The 24,427-nt window shown below is 38.3% G+C and overlaps 1 protein-coding gene across 1 annotated transcript; it reads right to left on the reverse strand.

Moving 5' to 3' along the window:
• ift81 (intraflagellar transport 81 homolog) lies at window positions 1-23,870 on the reverse strand. The gene is made up of 18 exons (XM_059336585.1): window positions 23,448-23,870; window positions 21,700-21,803; window positions 21,408-21,588; window positions 21,219-21,308; window positions 21,016-21,081; window positions 20,626-20,736; window positions 18,880-18,964; window positions 18,209-18,372; window positions 18,022-18,117; window positions 16,649-16,795; window positions 9,200-9,349; window positions 8,282-8,410; window positions 5,995-6,084; window positions 2,922-3,008; window positions 2,332-2,403; window positions 1,989-2,074; window positions 1,690-1,735; window positions 1-881 (listed from the first exon to the last, which is right to left on the reverse strand). Exons 1-18 carry the CDS (start codon window positions 23,589-23,591, stop codon window positions 699-701), a joined length of 2,031 nt encoding a protein of 676 aa, XP_059192568.1. The 5' UTR covers window positions 23,592-23,870; the 3' UTR covers window positions 1-698.
• Window positions 23,871-24,427: the final 557 nt, after the last annotated feature.

The following is a 24,427-nucleotide window of genomic DNA, read 5'->3' on the forward strand; positions in this document are numbered from 1 at the left end:
TAATGAAACGTGAGTCAAAATGAATATAAAATACATTTAATAGAAATACACAGACAACAAAAACATCTAACTATGTTTGTCTTAAATATCAAAGGTTATTTTGAATAAGGATCTATTATAGAAAAATAGTAATGGTTTGAAAATAAAAACAAACGGAGTAATATGATTACTTTATCTACAGCGAAGTGTCGAAAGCAATGGAGGTCCCAGTGAATTCCAAAATTGGCAAGACACCCAGTCCAAGGTCATGGTTGTCAATGCCAAAAATAGTTGACCGCGGCCACATCCCAAGTGCACCACTTTGTACACTGTTATCTTTGGACACTTTGATTGAGAGTGTATTATTTAAGATGTGGCAAAATGGAGTCTCAAGGGCCCAGAGAAGGTAAAACACTGAGTCCTGCAACACCTCCTGATACATGTTTTCTTTAAATTGTGGATTCTTAAAGGATCTCAAACCATGTTGACAAAATGATGTGAGTGGTGGGGTGCTTACACAGGACAAAGTACAAAGTGAAACTCTACGGGCAGTTTGTAACGGGCAATATGGAGGGAAAGATGAACCCCATGAACAAGCCTTGTGCTATTGTGTCCACTAACGTATAACAGTTATATTGTTAAAAGATTTTGAAATGTTACAGGTAGATATAGAATTGTAAGTTGAAGTGATCTGCAGTTGACTATGCGTAGATATGTCTTCACAGCACCAGCCTGTCCTCTCCCCCCTCCTGTATGACCTGACCAATAGATGCCTGGCTCTGAGCTCTTATGAAGCACTGCCTCTTGCACTCCATCAGCTGCTCCAGGTCACGCCACATCTTCATCTGCTCCATGTTAGCGGCGTGGCTCTCCCTCACCATCTTCTGCTTTTCACGTAATTTCTGGAATCCACAAAGGAAAGGAGTGAATATTAAAAGAAAACAAAAACAACATTAAAATGGAACTTTTCTGTACAATATCAGTCTGATCACAATGTACATACATAATTCCATCTACATAACTGCAGTTCTGCAAGCTTCCATTAAGTTTCCTTGTCTGTCCTCAGATCATATTCTTATGGAAGCCCATTTAAGCCAGTAAAAGAAAATAATAAAAGATGAAAACCAGAAAGTTTACCAGAAAATCATTTACACTATTATAATGAGATACTTTCTCAAAATAATGTGAAACTTTCTCATTAAGTCATTAAGATACTAAGTCGTTATTCTGTCAAAATCAGTGTATTTGGAGATACTGCGGTATTTAAAGAAAGTTTATCATTATTTTCAGATCATTTTGGAGATAAGTATAGTAAGCCATTTTATGATATTAAGCCATTATTTGCAATGCTGTCATTATTTTTAAGATACTAAGACATTTTGAAATACTAAGGCATTATTTTGAGATACTAAGGCATTATTACTAAGGCATTATTTTGAGATATTAAGGCATTATTTTGTAATACTAAGGCATTATTTTGAAATACTATGGTATTCTTTTGAAATACTATGGTATTATTTGAGAACATTTTTAATTATAATAACTTGAAGGATCTTTTTTTTCTTTTTAGATAGATAAATAGATTACTTTATTCATCCCCGAAGGGAAATTCAGTGTTATTTTTAAATAACATTGGCAGAAATGGGCTTCCATATGTTCTTGCCAGAATTATGGCACCTGTTAAGTCAGTTCTTGGATACAGTTTCTCACCTTGCCAAGTAACTCCTGTTCTGAAATGTTCTTCATGTACACTTCCCTACAAAAGAAGAACAAGCAAATCATTGAAAAGTGTGGGCCATTGCAATTTCACATGTTGATCTCACCCACTGTTTTTTATATAAAGGTGTGGTGTTGCGGCAGATCTTGATATCACGAGGTGTGGTAATGACTTTTCTAAAAGTCTTTGTGCTGAATGAGAGACTACATGACTGTGTTGTAATAAGAGCTTCCTGAAGTAAATGGAGTATTCATCTTGCGAGCAGCTGGCTGGCCTGGCTCAGCATGCTCACCTGATGGCCTTCTTCCTCTCCTGTGGGTCAGAGGACACATAGGCCTTCATCTCATCAGCAGCCCGCTGTAGTTGCATTTCAATGATCTGTGGAGGACAAAGATGCAGAGGTAGTGTTTATTGCCACAGTGGGTGTTTGGAGGCAGGTCACTTGTAAAATGCTGAGACATTTTGTCCACAAATGCAGCACCCCTGTGTGAACCAAGTCACTGTTCAGAGTTAAGAGTAGAGACGTTAGGCTTGTAAAACAGTGCTAATGATGGGTGAAACACTCACTGTGGCTGATGGCCAAAATGTTTCATTTCCTGCTTTAAGCAACTATCTTCAGATTTTAATATACTTGCCTCTGACATGGAGTTGATGTAATGATATCGGTTTTCATCCTGTGCTGTCTCCTCTCTCAATGCTCTCACCTCCTGCGGATGAAAACCATGAACAAAGACTCCATGTTGCACTTGTTTTATGTTGAATATTCATAACATAACATAGTTTGATATAAACTTTTTCTCTCATGTGTTTTCTCTCAGTTTTTTATGAGAAAAAGGTGTTGCCAGGATAATCTTTTTCATCAGTGAAAAAGTTTTATTTTCTTTTGGCAGGACTGCTTCCCCAAGTTCTTAATAGGATCAAATACATTCATGTTTTCTTCTAGGTGAGTTTAAATTTCTCCATGCAAGCTAAACACGAGGTACATATATATTGCATGTTAGCACATTAATATGTAACATTACGGCCATGTCTTTTTAGCCAAAAGAAAGACATGATAGTAATGTTGCATAACTTGCTAACAAAAAACATTTTCTTTCACCTGTTCAAGTCATAAACACAGGTGAGAAAACAATTTGGAGTCACTAAAAAATGGATCACCAGATTTTTTTTCTCTTGCTTCTCAGAACTTTTTTTAATATTCTATCATGTAGTATAATAACCATACCTGCTCCAGTTTAGATCTGTTGCTCTCCAAACCAGCAGTGCAACTTTCATATTGCGACTTCTTTTCCTCATATTCATGACTCAGTTCCTGTTAAGATACATAGCACACAGTCACACACAGGAACTACGAGACAAATGATTTTACATACTGTATGCTGTATGACAACTGAGACAGATGTATAGAATACACAATTTTCAACCCTCTTTTCACACTCAGCACTGTTTTACATCAATAAAACATCACAGCTGGCATTCAAGCAGTTTAACTTACAACAGGCCCTAACAAAGTCTATTTATGTCTTCCTGTTGCAGCTCTCTATGTGCAGACATTAACCAGTAAGATGGAAGAGCGATTCTGGGAACACGTGTAGGAAAATTTAATCCTCCGCTTTAGCTCAGCAATGTGGGGGGCTTTCCCATTGTGCATTTTATTTATGGGCTATGTAAATTATTCTTAATGGACCCTGTCCATGATCTCACACACACACACACACACACACACACACACACACACACGCACACGCACAGCATTAGTTAACTCTTATTGGCCTGTAAGCAAGGCAAGGCACAGTGAAGATCCCAATTTGTTTTCACATTTAGGAAAGATTAATAGTTCATGTTTTTCTCACAGAAAATGTACTTCTTTTGGCTTTGGAGATAGAATTTGTGATTTGTTTTGGGAGACATGAGAGCTGTATTTTTTACAGGCATACAATCCTTCATCATCCTATGTTGTATGTATTGTTTCATTTTGTAGAGATTACAGACTCAGAGACTCTGTTAACCCCTATAAGACTGATTAAAAAATCAGTATCAGCTTTTATTCCTGACTTGTTTGTGAAAGAGGACAATAATGTTTTTGTCATGACTGGTGAGGGTCCATATTTAAACTTGTACACCGCTTTTTGTCTCCCCCCGAGACACTGAGAATTATGACACAAACACTGTCGACGTGCCTTTGATGCATGCCTTCAGGTGAGCGTGCTGCATCTCCCCCTGCACTTAGGAGCACTCTCTTCAAGTCTCCTTGTACAAATAATTTTAAAGTATTTGCCAAAAAGCAACCCGTCCATGAGCAGGAAGTTAAGTTGTGGTGTGACAGTGCGGGTAATGTTGCCACAGGCACTAGCACTTCGCTATACTGCAAAATACAAAGCTTTCCCTGGCAGTGATATGCTTAATCAGAACTGTGGGAATTAATTTGGCAAGGGCTTGAATGTAACGAAGATTCATATATATGTAAAAGTCCCTCACTCCAGCTTTAAGGTAAATGTGTTCAGTAGGGGTGTTTCATGACAATATTATATTGATATTTGGACTATGATGCAACATTTGCTGATAGCACAATGTCTGCCACAATACAATTTGAAATTGATTTAATTAAGGAGCTTTAACACAAGCAGTTTCATTTATACCAACTCACTGAAAGCAACTAAAATATGGTTTGACAAATTAATTATTGATCTCTTCCAGACATTTTACTTAGGAACTTTCTATCTGTATTCATTCTTTTAAAAACACTTTTTGTCTTTTCTCCAAAATCCAAGATTTCACACTGCTGATTTATTCTAAACTAATGCTGCCAGATGATTTGTTACACAGAAATATCTAAGAAGCCGTCTTTTAGAACTATTTGGAAAAGGGCAGACAAATAGAAAAAATACTTGGCAGGTGATTGGATTAATCATCTGTCAATCACTGTCTAAATCGGGGGTGTAGGTTTGATGTGGAAAAGAGACGGACACACACGCGCACACACACACATACACACAAAATAACAAAAGGATTGTGTCTGAAAACAAAATGATTCCAACTTTATGGGCAACCTTGTATATGAAATAGTCAGAGAAAAAAGTTGCAATTTCATGAGATTAATGTAAATGGACCTGCACTTATATATCGCTTTTCTAGTCGCTTTGCGACCACTCAAAGCGCTTTACACTACAGACTGCGCTCATTCACCCTTTCACACACACATTCATACTGGTGGCAGAGGCTACCCTAAACGGTGCCACCTGCCACCATTGGGAATTCATTCACACACCGATGAACACAGCACATCGGGAGCAATTTGGGGTTCAGTACCTTGCTCAAGGATACTTCGACATGTAGGCTGCGATGGTCGGGGATCGAACCACCAACCCTTCGGTTGGGGGCCAACCAACTCTCCCAACTGAGCCACAGCAGCCATGTAACAAAAAAAATCTAACTGCCCTAAAGTCTGTTGTGTTTTATGTTAATCAGGTCATCTGACAGACACAGTTGGCTGTCACTGGATGAGACAAAGAGAAGTGGCTGTGTATTGTGGTAATGGAGGCAGAAAACAGAAAAGAACTGAAAACACTTTGGATCAGCCACTGAGTGACTAAATGTCCACACAAAATTTCACAGAAGGCAAAACACCTGCAACACGGCAGACTGGGTTGTGTTGTGGTTTACCCTGGAGCTCTCTCCTCTGACGAAGCACACTGCACTGATTCTGATTCATCCAGAATGCACTCCAGCAGTCATATAACTGCATTTAAAGGAGGCAGAAACAGAGCGAACAAACACCAGTAGAAACTATTTATCATCAGTGGGAACATGAGGGATTTAACCCTTTGTAGAAATGTAAATATACATATATAAATACATGTATGTATATGTGTATATATATATATATATATATATATATATATATATATATACATATATAAATACATGTATGTATATGTGTGTATATATATATATATATATATATATATACATATATAAATACATGTATGTATATGTGTATATATATATATATATATATATATATATATATATATATATATATATATATATATATATACATACAAGTAAGTAAATAGCCTCATTGTGTTTTTCATGGCTGCTAGCACTGATGATCATATATATCAGTGTTTTCACTTTGCATTGGTGACTTTATATCACTGATCATTGAATTGATACATGATCCAGATTGATGGATCATTATGCCCCTGGTATTTACGTGGCAAATGTTCTTTACAATCCCTAATTGATAAACTGAGAGGATTCTTTGAAGTAGTAGTTATAATGCGGACAATGCTCACCTGACACCGCTGTCTCAGTGACCTCAGATCTTTTATAATGGGTGCTAGAGCAGACTTCTTCTCCACTATCATGGAGTTTAATTTTTTCACCTGTAAAAACAAGTAAATAACACACTTTATTAAAGCTGAACAAAACAACTTTAATATTACAATAATCAGAAAGTAAATTGAGAGGAAATATAATGTATTTATTGCTAAAACTTACATTTCCACCACATTTCATTTCCTTTTAAAGTGTGCAGCAGAAAACAGCAGGTAATGCGACTGTGACTAATGATTTACTGAGATGATGCCGCATTATCAACCAGACAGGTGCAACCTGACAAATCTGATCCACGGTGGCAGTGTAAAGATCTACTTTTAGGTTGGAGCCAGAGATGTTTGACTCCATCATTAGGAGTGGTCTGCAGTTTGCCAAATGAACAAGCTGCCCAACTAAACAACAAACTCACTACAGCTTGGAGCATGGCCTAATCAGTTGCAACTGCTTCCCTCTGGGCCTTCACACAAAAGGATGAAGGGCGATGAATAAGGTTGAAGCTATGAGCTATGCTGGGATCATTTTAATAATTTACCTTGTAGTTGTCTGTTAGTAATAGCTCAAAATCAATGTGAATGTCTGATTAGTTGTTGGTAAATGTAGCTGATTAAAAAAATCAAAGTTTTTGCTATAATGACCAAGAAAACTGAGTTTGCAGCTGCAAAATGTGTTTTTGTTTTTTTTTTCTTTTTAGTTTTTGTTGGATGCTGTCTCCGACACACCAAGAGGAACCTGTGTGTGTGTGTGTTAATATGCATGAAATATGTATATACATTTACTCCTTACTTGGAGTGAGTGCACATGAGTGCTGGAGACTTTCTTCACACCCTGAAGATAAACTGGAAAGACAACTAAGACCAGCAGGGCGATTTTATTTAGTTAATTTTATGGGACATTAGACAGAAGCTCGAGCACAATGCATCCTGGTATGATATAATAGAACTATTTGGTTTATTTTTAGATGTACAGTAGGTGTGGTGGGCAGGCAGTAGGAGGCAGGGTCAGACTGATGTCACACTTGGGGGGGCGCTTTGAAGCGTTAGCCGCTATGAGTGACACCTGTGAGGAGGTGTATTTTGGTTTTCAGCTGAATCAAACACAGCACAAGGAAGACAAAAGCAAGACTGTTTGGTGACAAAAGACTGAACACAGTTGTCTCGCAAACCACCATGAATTGTAGATTATTCATTTAAAAATGAACAGAACTGCACCAGAGAGGAGTTCAGTGGAGCCACTTGAGCAGAGAGAGAGCTAGTCATGGGGACCCAGAATAGTAGCTGTGGCTGTGAACCACACCTCCCTCAAGATAAGAAAAGTTTTACTCATCCAGGGAAGTTTAGGTTCCATCTTAAGTTTTAATTCAACATAGAGGTAGAGGCCACAAGGCTACAGGCTTCACCACGAGCTAGGCTTAGCATAGCAGTGTTGATTGGAACATGCCGACATGGCTGGCACAGCTCTGAGGAATAGCACATACTGAAGAGGTTGATTCTTCCATTACATTTACCATAAATCACTGATTGATTTGACATCCACACATTCAGTGGCAAATTTTTTATATAAGTTTAAATAGATGCCCCGCACAGCCACACAGGCCTTTCACATTTGCTAATAGACTTCGGCTAAAATTGAAGTTGGGTGTTTGAGGTCGCCAAACCCCATGCGCTAATATGCCAGCAGACATTTTGACTTGTCACAGCAGGAAAAGCTCCTCAAAAGGTTTCCTCAAAAACACAAGATCTGTAATGTCATCAAAATAAATTCATGGTGTCGTTAGTATTATAAATAATTTGTCGCCTTTATGAATGAGGTTGCACAATATTTTTGCTTTTACACCTAATTTACATAAATGTTATGACTACATAGACCACTACGTCTCTTTATTGTGTCAGTAGGTCCCATATTATGTGATTTACATGTCTTTTTTTTAAATTATAAAGCACACCTGCACAAGTACATCAGCAATCACTGGTTGTTGGGCTGATGATGGCTGGCTGGAAAATGTTAACATATTGCCCAACCCTTGTCACCACTATACTATATAGAGGTAGAAAAACCTGCCATTGTGCCATTACAGTCATTCCCAGGCTGCAATAATGGTGCAGAGACGCCGAGAGCACATGGAGGTCGGCTTTAAAATGAAAGGTTTAGATTTAGGAAAAAAATATTTTCTCATACACCTGTTTCATAAAATACAAAGATATCATCAAGAATGTTTATGGTGGATTTCCCCCCTGGTTTAGTTACCATTTCAGACATGTCATCCAGTGTGCGGCCCTTTTTCTCGTCCAGCTCGCTCTTGATGGCCGACACCCTCTCCAGTTCCTCCTGAGTGTCACTGTAGCCAGAGATGCCCTTCTCAGCTTCCATAGTTTGCTTGGAAAACACAACAGAGACCAACATGTAAGTGTATGAACAAATTCAGCAGTGAAATTAAAAGTTTACCTGCACTCAAAAAAATCTATTGGCCTTAGGGAGTCATCCTAAATGTCTACATCAATAAGAACAGTAAGTGTGCTATCAACCACAATTTGAGTGCATTCTTTTTTTGTCATATTGCCAGCTAGACACGTGATCAGAAGGAAAACTTTCATTGCTTAAACAAATCCTGTGTGGGATGCAGACAGAGGAGAAGCAGCAGATGCAACCATCAGAAATAGCAGCTCTGCCTGCGTCAGACAGCCTGTCAACAAGTCAGGTGCTGGGACCGCACAGAGGCGTGAAGCCATTTCCAGGAAGCTTCTACCTCTTCGCTGTTAACACAAACTGTGTGAATGAGGAGATCAAGTGAAAACAGCACATTTGGAATAGCAGCATGAGTGCAGGGAGAGGGGTGGGTGGGATACAGTGTGAATGCTATGGGGCACAGAGGGCACTGAGAGCAGTTAGGAGGATTTCTGTGGTCCACGTAGAATATGGAACATTTAAAGTGATGATTGCTCATGCTGCCGTTATGCAAATGGTGTTGTGCAACTTATTGAAGTCAAATGGAGCTGCTCAACAGATTATAAATGGGTGTAGATCAATATGGCACTCAAATGTCAATCACCCATGATTAATAATAAGAAAAATGAAAGAGGAAAATGTGTCGTTCGCAGCCTGTAATTTTTTGCAGCTTGTCTTGCATGAAAATGTAAAACAGTAGTTAGTTTACATAAGATTTACCAGTCTGTGTTGGATATCCTCATGCCTCTGCCTGAGAATCTCCTCTGTTCGTTGCAGGACTCCATATTCTGCCGCCAGCTCAGCAATTTCCTGCCGTTTCTTCTTGTGTACTGATGACTTGTTGCGCAATTTCACCACCAAACGTTTCAGCTTTGAAGAAGAACAAAACAGAATTTAGCATTACCTTAAAAAAAAAAGAATAATTACTATTAAAAAAGAATAATAATATAAGTAATTTCCATACAGTACAGAGCAAATTAAATGGTGTGGTTTATTTGCTATTCTGACATATAAAGTTATAAGTTAATATTTTCTGGGGGTGCCTAGAGAAGAAAATGACAATCGGAGGTGTGATTCGCACTCTTATTATTTAAATGAAAATCTTCAAGATTATTACTTTAAAAGGTCTCTAAACCTACATTAACCGATTTAAGGGCAGCAAGGAGACAAGCTATAAACACTCATATATTAACACCTTCTGTTCAATATTCACTCCCCTTGAGGCTCAGATTTGGTTTCCACCAACTCCTGAGGAAAGATCTGTCTCTTATGCTGCTAAATGCACCACTAGTTTCACAAGCTTGTCACTAATATTGTCTGCCTGATATTTGGTCCTGGGCATGTATAGGTTCAATGTACAAACAGTAGAAACCAGTATGAAAGTGCCTTAAACTTTTTTTTTAAATGTTTAATGGCCAGCAGGGAGTGACTCCACTGGTTGCAAAAAGAAGGCAGTTTGTATGGAAGTCAACAGGAAAATGTCCCTACTTCTCACTTGGTGCATTACCTCATTAACATTCTCATTATGAGTTTATGGTCTCAATCACTAGTTTCATGTCTTCTTCAATACAGCACGATGTTCATTTTGTTAATAATGGTCCCATTTAGAGTAAAAAAGACTATAAAGCAGGGTATGCATGTGTGGCTACCCTGTTATTGACAGGTCACTACCACAATGCACTGTGTTTTCGTCTTTGACCCTTTCAAAGTGTGTTTTCACTTCAAAGTTCATTTTAACATTTTGGTTGCTTAAAATGTCTTGTCAGTGTTCAGTTGAACCAAAAGATACTCTGTGTCAGCTGTTCATTTAGAAGAACAATTGTCCCTTGCTAGCTTTAGCTGGTGATGTAGCATCAGCTCCTGATCCGTTGTGTGCATGTATGAGCTGCAAAAAACAAACAACCAATATGGCGATGGCCAAAATGCTGAACTTCAAGGCTTCAAAAGTCCACAAACCAATGGGTTATATGTGGAAACTACTAAAGAGAGCAAACCACAACAGTACATTTGCAGGCTGTAGGCCCTGACACATACATGTTTCAATTTGATTCTTTGTTAAAAGTATAGTATGCAGGATTTTCATAAAAAAACAAAAACAATGTTTTGACTCATTTTCTGTTTGTAAAGATTATGATATTTTCTTGTAGGCAGCTCTTCGATGGAGACAGAATAATTTAAAATTTAAAATGGCTGTGGAAGATATAATTTTGTCTGAATCCAAGGTAAATCACCAGTGTTATTTGAAAAAGTACATAAAGGACTAGAGTGGCCGCCCCCTTCATGCTCTCACTCAAAGGACCGACAATCCGACATGAACAATGTTACCTATGGTGAAACAGCCAGAGATGTACTCTTACCTGATAGAGAAACCAAGTGTAAAGAGAAACTCCTGAATGGTCATGTACAAGACCTAAAATATTAAGATTTGCCAAAGGCATATTTTGTTTCTGGCCATAGCCCATAACTAAGTGAGTTATAAGACAAATCACTTATCAGTAGTAATAATAATAATAATAATAATAATAATAATAATAATAATAATAATACATTTAATTGAGAGGCGCCTTCCATGTCACCCAAGGTCACCTTACAAAGTATAAAATCTTAATCATCTTTAAAAACAAGACAACATTGTAAAAACAAGACAATGTGATGAAGTATTCCTTCTATTACATAATTTCTGATTAAAGTTTGGCATTAGAAAGTCTTATATAATATATCCATACCTTCAACAGACAATACTTCATTTAACCCCTTATTTAACTCAATAACGCAAGCCTTTTTCGTGATCAAAATGATCCTTGGTCAAATCCTTGCCTTGGATCAATCCAAACAGCATGCAATAAATTTTAAGTCAGAGCCATTACTCCTTCCAACAACACAGCCAGGCGAAACACCAAAACACAAAACTTGTTCCAAAACAAAGAGTAAATCTGGAAGGAGGGGCAGAAGTTTGTTTGTTTACAAATAGTATGCAGCAATTCCAGCATATTATGTCTTTAAATTAAAATATACATTATAACACATTTAAAGCAAACTGGGCATATATTTCAATGTTTAATGTTCAGTGAAATCAATGTCCATGTGCCTGTTACCAGCACAACATTGTACATGCTCTCTTTGAAAATGTAAAGGAAGAGGCATAAATGCAGTTTATATTTGACAACGTGGTGTCCAGCACAGCTGAGATACTATGAATGGCCACAGGAGAAGACAATGGGTTGAGCCAGGGGAGGGAAGGGATTAGAGAACAGCAATGACTGGGGGCCATGCCGTGACCTGAAACAGCCACTAGATCCTTTCAGATACACAGCCAGATATGAACAGCAAACAGCTTCATCTGGCAGAAAAACTGCTTTTAGTGGATGTTCAGTCACTACCCACTCTGACCGTCTGTCGGGACACAATGAAACTCCTCCACAATGAAGAGCAGCTATAAATGAACATGGACACGGGAGAACAGCCCCAGAAATTACAGAATGTGCTTCATGTCCTTTGGGGATCGGTGAAGCTTGGTGTGTGCGTGTTAGTGAGTGTGTATGTACATTTATTCTTTGTGTATTTTGGGACATCAAGGGCAGACATGGCTGAGAGAGGAATTAGCACAGCAGAATTATACTGCATAGTGTTCCCGACAGTGTGTCCTCAAAACAACTGCTGTTAAACTGGCCGACAGCGCAGTCATAACACCACCACTTGTCTCAGACTTACAGTACAGTCGCACCAACACATACAGACAAGTCAACAGAAACATGAATGGTGCAGCAGATACCCCAAATAACTATGTGTAGAACATCCTGTACAGTAGCAGAGGATCCCTTTAAAAATAAAATGGAGCCACATCACCACAATGTTTCCAGAAACAGCATGCATGCAACACAGATCAGTGGTGGTGTCTTCACTGCAGTAAGACTAAATTTAACCAGTGCGATGAAGCTGGTTGATAAAGTGGTTTCATGTTACTGGCCAACCAATGACGAGCAGATGTAGTCATCCCTCTCAGAGAGACCCTGCAGTTGGTGGGTGGCATGTGATGACACATAACCAGCAGAATGGAAAATACTTCTGATAAAGTGATCCTCTCCACCGTGGCCGATGGCCCAAAACTACGGAGGAGTCTGATAAGCTGTGTTTGAAAAAACATTTTCCATTAACTTCATTCATGTATAGTCTCAAGGGCCCTCTTTGTCTCTACAAACAGCTTCCTCTCATCCTACCAGTCAGACTAAAAGGTATGTTAGTCTTCAATTAATTATAATATTTTATTATAAGTGATTCAGTACATCAACTGTGCCTGAAATACACATACACACACTCTGTCTTTTACAAGTGGTGTTGCCAATACTTAAAGAAATGAGGACCACACTCCAACATCTCAGAATATTTCTCCCTGTCACAAAGAGGATTGTGCTACTTCTTCTCCACTGTATTGCTCAGATGATTGTGATCTCTTTCCTTCCTGAAAAGAATAAACAAGTTGGAAGTAGTTTTTCCACAGATTTTTCTCTTCCTGTATTTTCCAGAGTTAGTGAAAACATTAGTTTTGTTTCTATTGCAAAAACATTCCCCTCCTTTAGTTCTATGGATTATAATAACCCAGAACAGCTGGCCAATTTGTAGAAACCATAAAATGCATTATAGAGGCCAGAAAAGATGGTCCATATTCTGTGTGCTTGCTTAAAGGGCTGTGGCGACTGTCATGTTTTTAAGATCTTTTTTGGCCTTTATTGATAAGACAGAGTGAAGGGGGAGACAGAGGGGAAGACATGCGGGAAAGGGCTCCTAGTTGGATTCGAACCCGGGCCGCCCGCTTACGAGGACAATGCCTCTATGGTACGCGCTCCACCAGGTGTGCCACCGGGAACGCCCGTGACTGTCATGTTTTGAGCCTGACTGATATGGAGTTTCTAAGACTGATACTAATTTTGGGGAGGGGGATTTTACAGATTACAGATAAAGCAGCCAATATTGTGCATTTTTTACCTTTTTGAGGATTTTGCACCAATATGACTGTACAAAGGTACTAGGTTGCTTTCTTAACTTAATTAAATATTTGAAATGATTATACATACATTGTACATACAATGTCTTACATTGTCAACCAGTTCTAGGAATGATAATTTAAAGAATAACTAGAAATAAAATCACTAGCTACATTTCTTAATCACTTCAAGCATTGTTGGTCTAGTGGTTAACACTTTCTCCTCACAGCAAGAGGGTTCAACTCCGGCCTGTGGCTCTTCTGTGTGGAGTTTGCATGTTCTCCTTGTGTCAGCGTGGGTTCTCACCGGGTCCTCCGGCTTTTTCCAACAGTCCATAAACATGCACTTAGCTCTAACTGGTGACTCTAAATTGCCCGTAGGTGTGAATGAGCATGTGAATGGTTGTCTGTCTCTGTGTGGTGACCTGTCCAGGGACTCCGCCTCTCGCCCAATGTCAGCTGGGATAGGGTCCACCCCCTTGCGACCCGAGTGCAGATAAGCGGAGAGAGATAATAAATGAATGAATATTTGCGCATATCGAACAGCATATATGCCAATACCAATAGATACCGATATGTCTGTGAAAGGCCAATATTAGACGATAATATCGGTCAACAGATATATCAGTCAGGCTCCAGTCATTCACATTCAAAGTTTCTATTGGAGGTTTTCAAATGAAGCATCAAATGTCCGTTATCAAAATAGTCAATTTGAATAAAGTGATTTACTGGTTTAAGTGTTTTTCTTTAATAAAGCAACTGTCTTCAACTAAAATAACCAGTTTTATCAACATAAATACGTGCAGGCAGCAGCCTAATTCAGTAAGGGAATAAAGCAATGATGTCTTGTTGAAGTGCCAATACTAAGCAAATGATCTTGTTTTGTAATTGCTTATTAAATTAAATTACTATTTTAAAGTGTTGAAAAAGAGTTTTGTTATTATGGTTCTAAAAAATGGAAATTATGTTGTTGTTAGATTGCTACTAGACCACGATTGCTCAAAGGTTTGATGATACAGTGCCAATTTAGGGAGCCAGCAAATATGATTGAACGCTGCACAGAAAAATGCCATTGTTTTTTTTTGTTTTAAGATATTTTTTGGGCATTTTGTAGCTTTATTGAGAGAGAGAGATATTGAGATTGAAAAGGGAGACAGAGGGGAAGACATGCCGGAAAGGGCTCCGAGCCGAATTCGAACCCGGGCCGCCCGCTTACGAGGACTGGGCCTCTGTGGTACGCGCTCTACCAGGTGTGCCACCGGGAACGCCCGAAAAATGCCATTGTGATGTGATGTCTACCAAAATCATTATTCTTACCCCACAGCATTGATGACAAAGCTAAAAAATGAAATTATTAAAAAAAAGGTCCGCACTCTGAAGCTCTCTCGTCAATTCAACATGACGTCTCGATCAACATGCTCTTCTTCAGAAAGGGGGCTAAAGAGTGTAGATCTGTTTTTATTTTATAAGGCAGGTCCAGCACCTGCCTTATATGCATTTTGGTTGTGCGTGACTACTATGCACTGTCAGAGCTGCCATGCAAGCAGCAGCTTTCTACAAGTAGTGATTCCTAACCTGGGGATGCAGTCTGATGCAGTAACTGTTTCATGTATTAAATGTGAGCTATTGAAAATGAAAGTACTGAAATGGGCTGCAAATTATAACAAAATAATTCATGCATTTCATGTCGCGTTCGTGGCTGCATAAAATGTTTCCGTTGGCCTACGGGCCACACTTTGTAAAGTTTGGAAATGATAACATCTATCTTTGTTCAACATATTATGACTTTTGGACTTTACAAGGCTTGGAGCTGGAATCAATCCTACATAGCCACCACTGGAATCTGATTCTATAAATAGTATAAAACTAAAGATAAAGAATGAACATAGACATGCAAAAAAAGTGCAGCATTCAAATGTTGATTTAGAAGTCATGAGTGGAGGTTCAAGGCTTGGAACCATTCGTTTCAGCCCGACTTGCTTGTTTGAAGTGATTATGCTAGTGCATCAAAGTATTGTAGTAGTAATGTATTGATGCTAAAATGCTACATTTAGCACTGTAAATGTTAGTGATCAAGATTTCCTGGAGAGAAATGTACTTTACTTTACGCACAGGAAGGTCAGAGGTCAGGGTCAGCATCAGGACAACACCCCTGGAACAAAACGTACCATCCACTGGGATTGGCAGCAGCCACACAGGACGCGGGGGAGAGCAGAGAGAAAGCTGTTGCAATTTCAGACATGCTGTAACTCTTTTTTTCAGCAGACAGCAAACCTCATGGATATCAATGTGCGTCAAACACCGGGCTATAAAAATTCTCATCCACACAGTGCATCCCCCCCCCCCCCCCCCCCCCCCCAATCTATCAGTGTCCCTCTGCTTATACAGAACTGTTTGTAGTCGGCTCTTTAACTCTAAGCTTAATGTATGCAGGGGCGAAAAAAAAAAGGGGGTCATTGGATTTCTCACTTAAGTGCAACAATTTTAACCTTTAGCAATAGTTCAAATCCATTCGCCAACGTGACCGGGGGGAGAGGACATCTTCATTATGGGATATAAATAAAGACAAAAGGTTTTATGCCTCAAGTCTGTTTAATGTGTCCAGCTGACTTAAATTAGGAGATTGATGACACTTGACATTAGGGAGAAGGCCATTTTTCATGCAGTTTGTACAGTACAGTTCCTTGTTCTGGATATTCTCTGTTGTGTCTATTCATAGCTCTGCATGAGAATGTGGGGGAGAGTAAGGAAAAGGGATAAGTAACATTAGACAGTGAGCCTGTCTGTGTTTGGATAAGAACAGAAATAACCTCTTGTGTTTTCTGCAGTTTGCAAATCTACTGGTGCTCTCTTACATAAAGCTGGAGTTTCTGTATGTAATGTGTGGAGTTACTTCATTATTACTTCCGAACAGAAGGAACATACAGAAAGTGTTTTTTTTCTTTGCTACTGTCTGTTTAGCTTATTGTGAGATGGCCGATATTTAGTAAATTCCCGACCTGATCTCCCAAGATTTGGTATGAGTGTCGATCAAGGCACTGTAAAGCTGTATTATCTAAGAAAATAGAAGTATCGGATCAAGACTTAAGTGACTCAGACTGGGATCAGAAAAAAACTTGATTGGGAAATCCCTGCTGATGTGTAGTGATTGCATTAATTTGTGAGTGTAAGGATTTCCAATAGCTTACCTCATCACCCCGGATCACTTCTCCCCCATCTGAAGCTTGTGCCTGGCTTCTCCTCTGCCTCAGTTCCCTCTCTGCAGTGGCAAGCTCCTCTCTCGCTTCCTGAAGCTCCTCTGCCTTGGACTCCTTCCTTCGAATGATGATGGACGCCTGCAAGAGTGTTTGTAGATAGACAAACATGACTTTCTGACTGTTAACTGCTAAATGTCTACTCAAAAGTGTGTTTTGCTAATTGTTACATCACTTGCATGAGTGATCTTCACTATGCAGCGTTTGATACAAGAAGGCTGTTTTGACAATCATTTGTTGGAGGAGGATAGTTTTTCTTGATCACCTCAAACCGCACTTCAACATGTGTACATATGAGCAGGATTTGTTACAACACAATACATTTAAAGCCAATCATGGTCCACTATGCTGTTTACACAAGAGTGACATGGAAACTGGAAGCCTCCAGGATACATGCTGAGAATATTCAGTGATGTAGAAAACATCATGTGTATAATGCATAATGTAATACTGACATACTTGCACTACAATGCACTCTGTTATAGCAGGCCTTTAATCTACAGCCCTGGTGTCAAAATTGTAGAATTTGATCATGTGGGTCTCTGTAGGGCAAATACATGCTATTTTCATCAAAATTAATGTTGTTGCTAATCATATCCCAGACTGAAGAAAGAAAAATCCCTCAAGCATTTAGTGTACTGAAAATAATTTGACTTCTTAAAAAGGCATTAAAAAGGCTACAAAATAATAAAATTAATTAACACTGGGATTGAAGTGAGTTAAAACGTTTTTACTCAGTTAAAGTGGAAAATAGTATGAATGTATAGTATATTTATAGCAGTTTAGGAAGGGAACATTCTGTCCTTTAAGTTAACAATTATCTGAATCTGCCACTGCACAAAAAGTAAAAATGCATAAAAAGCTGTGTTGTTACCATTGACATATCCCAGACTGAAAAAAAACAACCTAGCATTTAGTAAACTGAAAATAATCCAGTTTTTGTGCGGTCAACAGAGGCATTATGTAAACAAACTGCCATTTTATATTTGATGATGAAGACTGACGTTGGATTGAACTTAATGAAATTGTTAAATAATATTAATAAATCATTTTATTGAATATTTTTGACACCAACATTTTTTGTCTACTAAGGACATCAGAGCAACTTTTTTGTAATGAGGCGCAAGGGTTATGGACTTTTTGACCTGTAGGAACACTATGGAGCTGTTTCTGTACGAGTGGCTCCCTGTCTTGGTTATCAGCAGAGATAAACATCATACAGCATCACAGTCAGCCCCCATAGGGCTCAGCTTCAGTTCACTTAAGAGACAATAGACAAAAGATGAAAGACAAACGAAATTGAACACCTGTTGTCTGTAGAGGGTCAGTTTGTCATCCATGGGATCATTTCTCATCATCCTCTTCTCAATCAGCTGGTTTATCTGAGAGTCCACTTCTTTAATCTGTAAAAGAGACCATAGCAGAACCCTCAGAGAGTAACACATGAGAATTTTATGGAGTTATACAGACTTAACAGCACATCCTGGTGCTAACCTTGTCCTCCAGCTCCTGGAGATCGGCCTGACCCATGGCAGGCTCTGCTGCTATTTTCTGCAGGTTCTGCACTGTACGCCTCATACCGTCCAGCTCTTTGGGGAGTTTCTCAGAGACCATGTAGGAGTTGATCTTGATCTCCTCTTCGAGCCTCTTCATTAAGCCTGAAAGAGATGGAGCTTTTAATTAAGCGCTTTGAGCTCAGTGTGTTTGAAACCCTATCAGGCTTTCCACAGCTCTGATTACTTAAAAAAAGCTGAGTATCTTTTCTACACACAAACCAGCTAAGCATAAGATGAAACACATTAATAATAACAGCAACCGGATTAGCATTCACAGTACTTTTTTGCACATGCACAAACTGTACAGTAATTGTGATAAGTGACTTTACTTGTGCAGCTCCACCCTAGTCTGCATTGCATAGGTCATTTTAGAAACTGTAAATGTGTAAATCTCTCCTCTGGCTGAAGAGCCCAATACCAGATGAGAACAAAAGGAGACAATTTCAACATTAGATAAGCTCTATTATAGCACTTCAAAGATCACAATAATTAGAGGGTCTCAACAGATGAAAGCATATTAGCTGAGAGACCTCCTAATGCTCTGCTGTGTCCTTGAGCTTCCCATCCAGCTGTGTCCTGCAGAGACAACAGCAGGACGCGGGTACTCACTCTCTGGATTGGCATCTGCTGCTGCCTGTCGCAAATCCTTCAACTGCTGCTGCGATCTCTGCAGTCTCTGCTCTGCCTGGAACAGCTGAACACACAAAATGATTACTAATACAGGTGATGTGGGAGCATTAACATTCAGTACCCACTGATAATTAGTTTGACCAACAACAGGGATGCAACTAATGACTATTTTCGTGATTAGTGATGAATCTCCTGATTATTATCTTGGATACATTAATTGTTTGGTATATAAGAGGTCAGAGAATAGTGAGGAATGCAAATCCCACAGTTATGGATAACATTTTCAAATTGCTTGCTTTGCCAAAATGGTATTCAATTTATGATCATAGAAGCCTAAGAAAACAAGCACATTTGAGAAGCAGGAAGCAGTGAATTTTGGCAGTTTGGCCTAAAAAAGACGTTTAAAGTATAACAAATACTCTGCTATGATTCCTATTTTGTTTAACATAGTTTTCACACATTCAAAGTTAAGAAAATATTTTGAGAACGAGCTAGAACCCCATTTTTCCTCTCTCATTGAGAAATTCTGGATCCGGCCTCCATCCTGCCAACCACTGCTGCTGGTGTACTAGGTTGACCTGTGAAAGAGCAGTGTGAGCCAGCCCAGAGCTCCACAGCCCGCGTTATATCGCGAATATGACAGTAGTGTTAGCGCCTGGTCTATTTTCACTGTTGGGGGCTTTCAGTGATTATCAAAATAGTTGCTAATTAATCTGACAACTGATTAAATGAGTAATCAACTGATTAGCTCCATTCACATCTTAATAAAGAATTTGAAAGCTCTGTTCAGAGGCCAGTTCGTTTAAAGCAACCTAACAATCTTTTGAAAATTTGTGGAAAATGTTTACATTTATTAACAACAAAAGCTATTTATTTTGCAAGAGGTTGCAAATTAATTCTGCAATTATTTAAAACATTTCTGTGAACATCTCTGTTCTCTGATAACTACATGGTCGCCCATAAAGTCCCCCATACATTTTTTTTTTCAGACACAATTGTCTGTTAATTGTGGCTTAATTTTCATTGTGATATGTTTGGAAGAGATTGCTTAATAAAGTTTTGAGAAGATATATACTGTATCTGCCAAGAATAAATCACATTGTCACAAGCATTTCATGGAATGAGGTAAAAATATTATATATTTTATTCCAACTTTATGGATGACTGTGTATATCAAACAGCCCTGCACCTCTGCAACAGGTAACTTTCATTATTGGTAAATCTGTCAATTATTTTTTTCAAGTAATTAATTAATCTTTAGTCTATTAAATGTTGAATGAAAAAAAAATGCTCATAGCAACTTCTCAGAGACCAAGGCTACAGCCTCAGATGTCTTGTTTTATCTGACCAAAAGTCCAAAACCCAAAGATATGACATTTACAATTATATAAAAAAGAGAAAAGCAACAAATCCTCTCATTTGAGACATTGTAACTAGATAATTTAAAAAAAAATCAAAATGTGTGCTTGAAAAATCACTTAAATTAATGATCAACTATTGAAAAAATGGACCATTATTTTCCTGTTGATCAGCCAGTCGATTAATCAACCGTAATATCTTATAGTGTAGGGTGTTGAAAATTCTTTTGGCATAATGGTACTGCAACGAATTAAGTAGCAGTCTTCCAAATCACAACAGACATATTGAGTGGCATATAATGTCTTGGTAAATTATACCAAGTTGAGAAAATGTAATGGCAAACCGCAATTAATCACAAGCATTTACTTGGTTCTTCTGTTCTTGCTTCTGGTGAGTCAGTGACTCCTCTCTCTCCTTCTCCACTCGCAGCTGTCTCGCCTGTTCCAGCATCCGCTGATGGTTGGACACCGACTCCACCTAGTGGATCCACAAGTTAATATGACGCCGTCTGAACGCAGGCTATCACATTGTCATCAGAAATAACCAAGCACCTCTAGCAGTCAAGTAAGACCCACTAAATCAACACCTAATTACTTCACAGACTTGCTAAGACAGCCTTTCAGCTTGTCAGATCCCTGTCAGGTTTACTAGAGAGCTGATAATATATGTCTGAGGTCATGTTTTCATTCCTCAGCAAATCCTAAAGCCTTCCAAGCATTAGAAGAGCGAGGGGCCTCTCAGAACAGTTGGCCTTACCCTCTTCTTCAGCCTTTCCACACGTTTGATTAGTTGGTCTTTCTCTTCCTCCATTGAACTAATGTCCTGTTATTGGAGAAAAAAAGGGAATAATTCAATTGCATTATTAACTAAGCTTCAGCAGGTGAATTACTATATCATTCACATAGTTAAGCTTTAGCTTCAACAAACAGTGATTGCAAAGAGCCATTGACTGTTTTCACCCTTCTGATTTCTGCTGTAGAGAAGCCTGAAGTCCTCAGCATCTCACACTCCTTGTGATACGTCTTAAAACTTTCCACCAGCTCCTCATACTGTAAAATGAACCCCACAACATTAATGCATGGCCTCTTTTATCTTTTAAATTGTTAGTGATTTCAGATATTAGGAGACAAATTATGAGTGTTGGCAACCTGGTGAAAGGTGTCAGTGATGACATCATCCTGCAGAAACTCTGCAGGCACCTCCAGTTTGACTAGAAAGCGAGCCAAATAAGCCCTTTTCTTCAGTTCAGGGACCCTCTGTAGCAGCCATTGGAGGATGGGGTGGACCACGGGCTTGCTGCCAACTACCAAGCCTTGTCTAAAGCTGCTCCTGCATGACAGAAGGAGAGCATATGACACAAATATCTAGGACTAGACATTAAAAAGTACTTCCCTAAATGAGGTATGGTTAAGTAAATGATCACTTAATGTTATTACTTACACATCAGAGAGGTTGGCAGGAGGTTTGTATTTCAACATTCCCAGTAGAACACACATTCTCTTTATGGTTTGTTCAGGCATTTCTTCACGGATATCTATGGCTTGCTAAAAACAAGAGTAGCAGCAGATAGCATTACAGTAATATTATCTAGCTTGGATTAATTCAACAATACCAATCAATTTATCAATCAGACCATTTTATCAACTGATATTGACCGATCACAGATATATCAGTATCTATCGGTGTTGGCGAATATATTGTCAAAATGACAACTTTTTTCAGAACATATAATACAGAAAACAATGATGTAGTGACTTAGAAATGGTGTTAGCAACATATTTTCATTTTTTCCCTATTCAGAATGTATGTACTATGCATAATGTCTAATTATTAACACAGTCATATCAGAGCAAATCTGTGCTTAATTTACATAGAAAGGGTCTATTTTCACTCTGGCTTAAAAATACCTATATCAGCAGCCATATCGCGAATGGGTTGATTTAACTCTAGGTCTTGGGCTATTTTGTCCATTTTTGAATCCTTTTCATCCTGCCTGTATACACCACTTAAAAAATGTTTAAATGCCATGTTGGTATATTTTTTTCAGCACAACCTCACCTATATGACCTAATAATAATTTATTTTTTATTCTGACTTACTGGATCAACATTTTGAACCAAAAAGAAACAAAGAAGACCAACATAAATGTGATCTTGTGATTGTGTGTGATCCTGTCATCCAACTCTGGTTTTTATTCTCGCGTGACTCTATTTTATTTGTGTCTTGTGTGTTTAGCTTAACAATTTTGGTCATTTTGTGTATTTTTTTTAGTTATTTTGTGTCTTTTTTATTTATTTTTTTAGTAATTTTGGATCTTATTGGTCATTTTGTGTTCTTTTTAGGTCATTTTGTGTCTTTTTCGGTCATTTTGTGTCTTTTTCTAGTCCTTTAGTGTCTTTTTTGGTCATTTTGTCTTTTTTTTGTCCATTGGTTTCTTATTCTGGTCATTTTGTGTCTTATTTTGGTAATTTTTTGGTCATTTTGTGTATTTTTTTAGTCATTTTGTGTCTTTTTTTAGTTATTTTGTGTCTTTTTTTATTTATTTTTTAGTAATTTTGGATCTTATTGGTCATTTTGTGTCCTTTTTAGGTCATTTTGTGTCTTTTTTTAGTCATTTAGTGTCTTTTTTGGTCATTTTGTCTTTTTTTAGTCCTTTGGTGTCTTATTTTGGTAATTTTGTGTCTTATTTTGGTAATTTTTTGTCTTTTTTTGGTAATTTTGTGTATTTTCTAGTCCTTTAGTCCAACATAAAATGTGATTTGAATCTTTTTTTTTACTTTCAAAACACTATCATGCTCAATAAAGAATTTTAAATGTTGCAAATGTGAAAAAAAGGTTGCAAATATAACATATAAGAGGGTTACATCCAGTTCTATAATTTTATACAAAATATATTTGACCTTGTCTCCAGTTTTACTTGGTATATCAACATGAAACTGAAACTGGCCTCATGGAGTTTACAGCCTTAGGAGGTAAATTTACAGTAGGGCTCCACGCTGCTTTGTTTTTACGTCTGGATGTCATGAAGAAGTCATGCTTTGGCGCTTTTGAAGACTCCACAGAGTTAAAAAAACAAACTCATATCGGTCGGGCTCTATGCCTTAAGCAGGATGATATCATGTACATTTTCCACGGTTTGCACAAACACGGCTGTAGTGACTCAAGCCTGGCAATGGTTGAAGCTTTACCTTTGGGTCTATTTCAGCCAGAACATCATTTAAAATCTGCAGCAGCTGCATCGGCTCCAGGGAGTCAAACGTGATGAGGTTGAAGTTTTTCTTGAATGGGTCCTTGTTAAGCTGTTCAACGATGAATTTCAACTGTTCACTCATCTTGAGCGACACGATGCTAAATTTGCTAGCAGCAGATTATTGAGTCCTTTTTTCTGGATTAGCCGCCGAGCTAACGTTTAGCTAACTAGTTCTCTGACGTCGACTGTCAACCTCAAAAGAAACCTTTAAAATCAAGTCGCTAGACTTGCTGGTGACGGTGTAAAACAATAATTTAGTAATAGCGAGGACTAGTTTGCAATAGAGTTGTTAGTTCGCCTTGTTAATTCTTGTTTGCGGACAGAAAGGTAGGTAGCTGGCTGGTTGTTGTCACCATGGAAACCACACAGGCGTCGCGGATTGGTTGCCAACAGGAAGTCGTTTTTCTAGTGTGTTTGAGATAGTTATGCTGCGCTACATATGCGCGAAATGCTTGCTTTTCGCTTTGTGCAACAGAAGAGTATAAAAGTCGGGGCAAATTCTGACACACGTGCTTTGTAGTTGAAAATGTTTACTAAAATACCGCAAACCTGCAGTTGCATGTAGTTAGATATTTAGAAATGAAGCCTTATGTTATTTTTCGGCATGGAAAATGATTTGCCATTAATTTGAACATCTTCAGAATGAAGTCAGACTCAATATCTACCAGCTAAAATCAAATGAGGTGACTTTCTGCTTCGTTTGATATTCGCTATTCGCCTACCGTTTATCTGCGAACTGCGCATCTTAAATTTGAAGTGACATTTATGGATTTTTATCATTTTCTTTACTGCTAAACAGAAAGGGAATACATTTACAAACAGCAACATTAACACGTCTATAGTCGCCTAACGTTATATCTTGAAGGGTTTTCATTTAACGGCGCAGAAATCCGTGTACCATGGACCACTTCAGATTTC

This window comes from Centropristis striata, chromosome 7, assembly GCF_030273125.1.
Source record: "Centropristis striata isolate RG_2023a ecotype Rhode Island chromosome 7, C.striata_1.0, whole genome shotgun sequence".
In the NCBI taxonomy this organism is placed as follows: domain Eukaryota; kingdom Metazoa; phylum Chordata; class Actinopteri; order Perciformes; family Serranidae; genus Centropristis; species Centropristis striata.

Bases quoted from the DNA above. Each gene is read 5' to 3' on its own strand.
- ift81 (XM_059336585.1), bottom strand. From the start codon at position 23,591: ATGAGTGAACAGTTGAAATTCATCGTTGAACAGCTTAACAAGGACCCA. The intron at 21,589-21,699 runs GTAAGTAATAAC...TCTGTCATGCAG, and splicing joins CCTGCCAACCTCTCTGATGT to GAGCAGCTTTAGACAAGGCT. The intron at 18,373-18,879 runs GTGAGTACCCGC...CATCTCTTTCAG, and splicing joins AGCAGATGCCAATCCAGAGA to GCTTAATGAAGAGGCTCGAA.